The sequence below is a fragment of the Dipodomys ordii genome, unplaced genomic scaffold, assembly GCF_000151885.1.
Source record: "Dipodomys ordii isolate 6190 unplaced genomic scaffold, Dord_2.0 Scaffold28, whole genome shotgun sequence".
NCBI classification, from domain to species: domain Eukaryota; kingdom Metazoa; phylum Chordata; class Mammalia; order Rodentia; family Heteromyidae; genus Dipodomys; species Dipodomys ordii.
Window position 1 is genome coordinate 9,173,066 of NW_012267244.1, and position 9,296 is coordinate 9,182,361.

The window sequence follows — 9,296 nt, forward strand, 5'->3', positions numbered from 1 at the left end:
AGTATTTTCACAATAAAAAATAAAAATTTTTTTAAAAAGAAAAAAAAAAGACTCTTATCTCCAATTAACCACCAGAAATCCAGAAATAGTCCTGTGGGCTCAAGTGGGTAAAGCGCTTGCCTTGAGCTGAAGAGTTCAGGGGCAGTGCCCAGGCCCAGAGTTCAAGCCCTACAACCAACAACAACAACAACAAAATTAAAACAAGAGATAAGTCTTAGAATAGAAAGATTTCTGGATCGAGTGATGCTGGTGAGGGAAGTAGTACTTTGTTGGGTCTTGAAGGATGAATAGAAGTTCACTCAATGGAGATAGGTAAAGGACATGAAGAAAGAGGAAGACCATCCTGGGCAGAGAGCAAGCAAGCAACACAGTCAGAAACACACAGAAAAACAACCAGTTACTGCATCTATATTCTTCCTCATCCCAGTTTCAGAAGCAAGGAGAGGAACAGTACAAAAGTCACAGAAAATAATGATAATTATAATAAGAATTAACAATAATGGTAATTAATGGTAACTGTTAATTACCACTAGTATTTTCCTTTAGGTTTTTTTCCTGTTTTTTAATAACACTTTTATCACCATCTATTAGTTAAGGAGGATTTCATTTTATACACCCATACAATACACACCCTGATCAAATTCACTGTCCCTATCCTGGGGCTCATAATTCAATTATCTTGCTATGTGAAAAGTTCACTGATAGAATCTATAAGAATTATCTAGCCACACAATGAAATTAAGCTTAAAGCTCCGACTTTATTTTATAGTCTATTACTACTGTTCTCCTTGGTCACTAAATATACAAGTCGTGAACAGCTTATGAATATAGTTAAGATCAGCTCATTTGTGGATTTATTACTGTGTTTCTTCAATAAATAAAATCAAGAGAAATTTCAGAATCACATTTTTAAATTCCCACACATATATTATGCAGATGCAGACAGCTCAGTCAGGCTTGTTTCATCAGCAGTTATATTTTAACTGGAGTATGATCTACCCTTAGTTTTGTTGAAATTTACTTCCCAAAGAGCAATGTACAAGTTACTGCACTTAATTTAAGTGAGAAAGTGAAAAGGTACAGATTTGTTGAAAGGTAGCATGTCTTTAGCAGATGTTGGGTGGCTCTATTATTAAGGGAAAAATGAATCAAGAATCCACGCATTTATAGTTTTTCATCAATAGCAGTCTCCTTGGAACCATATACCCATGGATACCAACGGTACTATATTACTTTAATTAGTCTTTTAATTATCAGGTTGCCAATGCAAGCATTTCCAAGACAAGTAGAAGCACTTGTACTGGAAGAAAAGAAGATACTGCAAATCTGTCCTCATCTTTGCCAACTTCAAACACTCATTTATATAAAAAATAAATGTAAGCATTCCACTCGAATACTGTCACACACTGTTAGGGACTGAAGAGTCTCATACACTGCTTGACTTCCAAAGAAGGGATTGAGACTCAGATTCCAGTGTCTAATTCAAATCCAACACCCAAACTTCCATGGCTATCAAAAATCCATCCACAAGAGAGCTGTTTCATTTAGTAAGCTCACAGCTGTAGGCAAGCTGAGTGCTTACTGTAGAGTTTCCAAGCAGACGTCTTGGTTTTTCGGAGGGCTCCAAGCATGCCAAGATGCTCACTCCCTAACCTTCATGGTGCCATGCAGTGCTGGAGTGGCCAGGGCCACTGACCTGCCTCCTTTGGCACTGAGCAATCTCTTCCTACTCCTTTTAGTCTATAGTGCTATCAAAATGCTATATAATCATTTTCAATGTGTACTATAGTGAAAAAAAGTTGGAAAGTACTAACTTGCCTTCAAACATGTCTGTTTTAGGAAATCAATCAACATTATCCAACTCAAAAAGCCTCTGGAAGACCACTTCCCCACACCAACAGGGACCTAGATTCCTAATTTTCCTTCAGTGCAATTAATCTGTAAACTGTGAAATCTCCATATAATGCACTGAAAATAATAATATTTTGTGGAGGAACTTAAAACAGGCAAAAATTCCAAGTGAGACTTGGAGATTGCTTCTAGCTATCCTTATTTAGTAAATCTGATTAGGTTCCTGCTATATGTCAGTGATATGTGACTGATACTGGGATTATACCTAACACAGACAGACCTGTTCCCTGTTCTCTTCAAGCTTCCAGTCTGCTGGAAACACACATCAAAAAGAGCAATTATAACTTAGTGAAGTAAGTATCCAGACCAGGATGGGGAGAAGTAGAGAGGCTGGCATGAGGCAGAGGGGCTTCCTGCCAGAGGAGTCATCCAAGACAAGATGGGAAGAACAAGCTGAGCAAGACAGTGGGGCTGGGTGAGCAGTGGGTGGATGGGAGATGGGAGGGAATGAGGTGGGGAAAGATGACATTGTAGGCAGAGGGAAGACCATCTGCTAAGCCCCAGAGGCACTGTCACTTGGGAGCTGGAAGAAGTCCAATACTGTTGGAATGCACAGCATGAATTCAAAGGGGAGAGTAATACAAGGTAGAAAAGACTCTGAAGAATAATGGAGGTGGACAAGATGGAGGTTGGATGTACAATCTAGCAGCTACAATATCCCAACAGGAAAGAGAAAAAGAAAAGTGGGGATAGGAGCTTAAAAACTATTCTTAAAATCAGGAGAAAGTGGGCAGAAAGTTAGCTTGTTCAGATGCACTATAATAATTTCATATTACAACAGAGAATTCCTGAAGGCACACATATAATTTACACACATAAAAGACCTTTCCTTAAAACTGCATGACTAACAAAAGCCATAATGCCATTTAACCTGGAGGAAATTATTTTCAGGGTTTATTTGATAAATTAATAACCATTAGATATTTTAGATTGGATTTTTACATAGTAACTTTTCTCCACACTATCCCTATATATAAATTTATATTCTAAAAAATAGAATGCATTCACCATAGCAACAGTTCCATGTCAACTCCTACTCAAGTCAGAAAAAAGCGTATGTAAAAGAAATGAATATTCTAGAATATTCTAAGGTGCCTACAAGGAAAATAAACCACTCCATTTATTTTGTAAAGATTTAAGTATAAAAGTTCAATGTTTCTTTGAAACATCCTTGTAATTAGAAGGCTATTTTAGTTCTTCACATCCTATTTCATTAAACAGTATAATACACTATTTAAAAGAAAGCAGAGAGGAGGACAGAAAAAGAAAAAAAGAGAAGTCTCTCTTTAAGTCTTTAGCCCACTTATTAATAGGGTGGTTGTTTCTTTGAGGATCTGTTGTTGGGGGATTTAAGTTCTAAGTATATTTTAGATATGAGACTCTTGTCCACTGTATGGCTAGTGAAGATCTTTTCTCAATCCATGAGCTTTCTATTGATCTTGCTTGCTATGTCCGTTGCCATGCAGAAGCTCTGCAGTTTCATGCTGGATCAAGAAAATGTGGTATATATATATGTAGTCGAATTCTATGCCTCCATCAGAAAAAATGACACTGCCCCATTTGTTAGAAAATGGAAAGACTTAGAAAAAATTATATTAAGTGAAGTAAGCCAGGCCCAAAGAAACACAATTCCCATGGTTTCCCTTATCTGCAATAACTAGTATATGTCTAGGATAAGCAGAAGAGGTCAAAAGCTATGTACATAGGACCATATAATCTGATGCTAAGTGAAATGAACCCCAAGATAGGGACACAAGAGATTTTATCTTTCTTGTTCTTCTTGTTAATGTACTTATAATGTACTATGTGATTTTTTTGTTTCTTTGTATGTTGTCACTGTATTTAATTCCAGTGTCCTGAATTTTGTATATATATTTTTCTAATTTGGGAGGGAAAGGGAAATAACAAAATGCTGAAATAAGGATACAGGATGACCTATTGTAATAACGAGATGTACAAAACACTATGCTGAAAACAATCTTTACAACTTGGAGGGGTGAGGGGGGAGTTGGGGAGGAAAGGGATGGTGGGCGAAAAACAAAGGAGGGGATAACAATGCTCGATAGGAAATTGACTCATTACCTTACTCATGTAACTGTAACCCCTCTGTACAGTATCTTTACAATAAAAAATATATATTTTAAAAAAGAATAAACAGGGGCTGAGAAGGTGGCTCAGAGGTAGAGCACTTGCCTTGCATGCATGAGGCCCTGGGTTCGATTCCTCAGCACCACATAAGCAGAAGAAAAAAAAAGCCGGAAGTGATGCTATGGCTCAAGTGGTAGCGTGCTAGCCTTGAGCTGAAGAGCTGAGGGACAGCGTCCAGGCCCAGAGTTCAGGCCCCACGCCCGGACCCCCAACAAAAAAATGTACTCATTACCTTGCTCATGTAATTGTAACCCCTCTGTCCGGTATTTTCACAATAGAAAAACTTATTAAAAAAAAAAAAAAGAAGAAACTTGGTCATATGGAACCAAAAAAATTTTGTTCAAAATTTAAATACTTTCATAGACAAAAAAGAGAAAAAGAAAAAGAAACAACAAAAGAAGTCAATGCCAAGGATAATATGCTTGGGATCAAGTTGATGGGCATGAGAATCAGAAACAGGAAATTATTTTTAAGTGACTTATAACTTAATGTAAGCCAAGCTATGAAATACTAGAACTGTATTAATGTCTCAAAAAAAAAAGCTACATCTACTGGTATTATGGGAACTGAAAAAGAACTTCTTATGCTTAAATAGGCTTCTTTTAAAAATAGTAACAGGATGATTACCTATTAACTTGTTTAATAAATTAAGTAATGTGCAAATTTTATAATAAAAATTAACACACTCATAGACACTGGGCCTGGGGTTACTATGGTCTAAATGTTGTATTCCCCCAAAAGTCACACTGAAATTCTAAGTTCCCTGGCAGTAGTATTAAATGGTGTGGCCTTGTGACATGACTTGGCCATTACAGTCTGAGGGAGATGTCTCATCTTGTCCCATGTCAGGCCACAGTGAGAAGTACATAAAGCACAAACAGGCTCCCATCAGCCAAAGCAAACTTGATTTTGGACTTTTCAGCCTCTAAAACTATGGCCAATATATTTCTGTTGTTTATAAGGCACTGAGTCTATGGCACTTGGTTACAGCCTGAACAGGCCAAGATATGGATTATGTACTACCCAAAAGTCACTGTATCAAATGGAGTATGAATATGGATGGAAATCAAAGCTTTTTTCATTTCACTCACCACTCTCACAGCCAGACACATCTGCCAGGCCACACATCTGTCATCCTTATTCACTGCCCAGGATGGAAAACTATTACAATCCCAAATCCTGATGCTCTGGTCTACTCTCCAACTGCTCTGGCACATCTCAGTCCTCAGAAACATCCCCTAACACATCTACTTTCTAAGCACTTTGCTACACTTTGCCTTCGTGCACTACAATGAAAACCTGATAGTCTGCTACCTCCCTGCAGCACTCTCATTGGAGGATGTGCTTTCTGCCACATTCTGCCCTATGTGCCTCAGGGTTCAGAAGTTGTTCCGAGCTTCCTTAGGGCCTTACCACCTCTGCTCACCCAATGTAGGGGTCTACAAACCGCATGTCTCCAGGCTTCATTCCTTGACATTCCTGGATCACTACCATCTTCTACCACAAGTTAATCTTACATGATCTCAACATTTCCATGAATGACTCTCCTAAACTTTCTTTTTTTTTTTTGGGGGGGTCCAGTCGTGGGGCCTGAACTCTGGGCCTGGGCGTGTCCCTCAGCGCTTCAGCTGAAGGCTAGCGCTCTACCACTTGAGCCACAGCGCCACTTCCAGCTTTTTTCTTTTTGCTTATGTGGTGCTGAGGAATCGAACCCAGGGCCTCAGGCATGCAAGGCAAGTGCTCTACCACTGAGCCTAAACTTTCTTTTTTTTAAGATACTTTTTTATTGTAAAAATACTGTACAGAGGGGTTACAGTTACATGAGCAAGGTAATGAGTACATTTCCTAACAAGCATTGCTGCCTCCTCCTTTGTTTTTCCCCTACATCCCTTCCCTCCCACCTCCACAACTACACTCCTCCCTCCACCCCCACCCCCACCTAAATTGTAAAGTTCGTTTTTCAACATAGTGTTTTGTACATCTCATTGTTACAATGGGTCAACCTGTATCCTTATTTAAGCATTTTGGTTTTTTCCCCTCCCCTCCCCAAATTAGAGAATTGTATATACAAGATACAGGGCACCGACATCAAATACAGTGAAAACAGGGGTTTTATCGTGGGGGTGGGGACATACAAAGAAACAAAAAAAAAATCACATGGTACATTATAAATATGTTAAACTTTGTTTCTTGATCTCATTTGCCAAGATGTCCTTCTCCCCTTTTGCTACCCACATTTCATGGCCATACTTCAGATCTTGTAATTAACCAGAACGCCACCACCTCTGAAATCTCAAGGCAGGTGTTTCTTTGTCTGATTCAATCTCTCTCTCAACTACTGAACCCCATCCTCACATTATTTTATGTTACGTTGACAAAAACTCCCTCCTCTGTGAAAACTCTAGTCAGGCTTGTTCTGCTCCCTCTTTTTAACTAGGATTCAGCTACCACCTAAGAAAACACTAGACTCTGATCAAAAATTATTTCATCCATAATTTAAGGAGGAAATCGAAACCCTAGCCTAGTATCTAAAAGCTTAAGGCTGCATCCTTAGGGCTACTCAGACCCACTTACTTTGCCTGCCTGAGAAAACTCTGTTAATAGTAATATTCGTTTCAGCCTTAGCTTGGTGATAGATAGACCTCTGAAGCCTTTCTTATAGTAATTACTTCAGAAAGCTTACAATTATAAATCCTTTGTCTGCCCCTTTGGCATGTAAATCTTCTATCATCCAGGACTGTCTTCCCAATTAACAGAGAGACAAATCAGTGAAATGTATTAACACTAGTTAATGAACTCAGAATGGTTTTCATAGTAAATAATGTCATCTATCAGCCCATCCCCTCTCCCTGAATCCTCAATCTCTTTCTAAAACACCTGGTCATCTCTCCTAAGTCAATCAAGTTCAGTTCATTCTGGTTTCTTTTTCTGTATTATAGTAGGATTGTTGTAACATAACATCTATCCTTGCTATTTACTATCTGACTCTATTTGGGCTTTGACAATGTAACTTTATGTAACACATATACTATGCCACAAGTTCACTTTTTTCCTCAGCTTCAATCACTTGCTAATATTCTTGAGAAATGAATGTGAATTTCTTAATGTAGTATATGAGGGAATTGGCCTCCTCCTCATCTCTGAACATTTCACTCTGTATTATCTTATTCAACATCTTCACCTTGCTTTGTCTTCCCTCAGCAGGCTGGCATACTTGTTCCACTTCCCTTCCTAGATTGACTTCAATAACCTCACCCTAGAAAACTTGCCTCGATGATCCCCCATTGGATTAACCTCCTACCTGCTCCTAGAACACTCATACACAGCTATGTAAGGGCAAGGAACCAATCTGTCTTGTTTATTACCGTATTCTCACCTCATCATCTGAGGTATATATTAAATGAATGAGGATGTCGGACCATCAGTGTCCTACAGAATTCCAGTTCATATGGTAAAAATTCTCATTACCAAAATCAGGAGAAACATCTCCAATTCTTTCACAGAGCATTTGAAAATGTAGAACAAGAATCTGCAGAACCATGATATGACTCCAACCTCATTAGCATATTTGAGTATTTATGCATGTAAAGAACTTTTTTGACTAAGATAATCCCCTTTAATGGAAAAAAATCTTTCCATTTATAGATAATTTTTCACTGGAGATTGCACTAATTCCATAGTGAGTGGTAAATCCAAACTATACCCAGGATCAGTCTGTATATAGCCAAAGTCATAACCTGGATAAGGTTGGGTATCAGTGTTATATCTTTTACTTATATTTTAGCATAATGTGATACATACTGATAAATTTGTATTATTGGGAACGTATTGATCTTGTTCTCCAAGCAGCACATCAATCACAGGATGCCTTCCATTTTTTATGATGATTTTCTTTTCTTCTTGTAGAGTTGGCCTGCAAAACAAATTATATCAATTTATGGCATGGAAATAGTTTCTAAAAATTCTTTAAAATAGCATGAAAAAATTCCATATCTAGACAATAAGAGAGATGACAAGACCTTAAACATAAATATTAAGAGCCCATCGCAGAGCTGGGCTGTGGTTTACAGTGGTTCACATCTACTGTAGCTACTCAGGAGGCTGACAGCTGAGAATCATGGTTTGAAGTCAACCTGGACAGCCAAAGGCCAGGAATGGAGGTATGGCTCAAGTGGTAAAGTGCCAGCCATGAGTTCAAGTCCCACTGCTGGCGCGCGCACACACACACACACCACTTACTTGAGCCAGCAACTATCTATCTTTCTAAGACCCTTTTGTCTATTGTCTAAGATCAAATAATATGTTCATCAGAAAAGACTATTTTGTGCTTATTTCTACTTAAATTATTTTTATCAATAAGAATAAAAGGAAATTAAGTAAAATTATTTCCAGATTTAATTATTACCTTAATCAAAATATTATTTGAAGACAGAATGGTCTCAAAATTTTATATTCTGTTCATTGGAAATCTTTTATTTTTATTTTAACTCTTTCACTTTTTGCACACAAAAATTAGCATTTGCCTTGCTGTTCATTCTGTCTTACCAGTTTTTACCTACAGCTTTATCTATTTCTCCAAACCCCCTGAGGCTGCCCTTCTCTACTTCTTCCCTAGAGATGAACAGATCAGATTTCAGCCTCCCATTCCCAACATTTCATGTATTTATATTCACCTGCACGTCACACTGCATGTGATTTCTGTTAAAAACAGGGTCATACGGTCATTTATCAATCCACAACCACTACTTGGATAGTTTATTCAAGTCACCAGTATGTATGAAAAAAAGACTTTGCCATTTACCATCTGGTTCTAATGGACTCTAATATTTTAGCATTCGTTTTACAAATAAGTTTACAGAAGTTAGAATGAAAACAAATTTAAATCATAATTTGTTTTTTTAAAATTAAAAACGCACTATACTGCTGAGGATCAAACACAAGCCTTGCCTGTGTTGGACAAGTGTTACTCTACTGAGACACAGCCTCAGCCCACAAAAAACATAACAGAGGGGTGAATTTGTTCACATTATAGTGTGGATATCTGTGGAATTCTCACACCAAAACCTCTTATACAATTAATTCAATTTAAAAAAGAATTTAAGCACAGTGATTCTCTATTCCAACACACTATGCATTATCTGCCTATGAGCTGTCAAGCATGTGTCAGCATTATTCCTTTATAAATCCTAAATTCCACATTAGGATATGTCTAATAGATTATAGTTCATTAGTTCTGA

The 9,296-nt window shown here is 37.7% G+C and overlaps 1 protein-coding gene across 1 annotated transcript in view; it reads right to left on the reverse strand.

The window, feature by feature from the left end:
* The window catches only part of Msh3 (mutS homolog 3), a 154,410-nt gene that overhangs the window by 38,855 nt on the left and 106,259 nt on the right, over positions 1–9,296 (reverse strand). Inside the window, exon 19 of the mRNA XM_013015813.1 lies at positions 7,861–7,972. Coding sequence (XP_012871267.1) covers positions 7,861–7,972 — 112 coding nt within the window. The remainder of the gene's footprint in view (positions 1–7,860; positions 7,973–9,296) is intronic.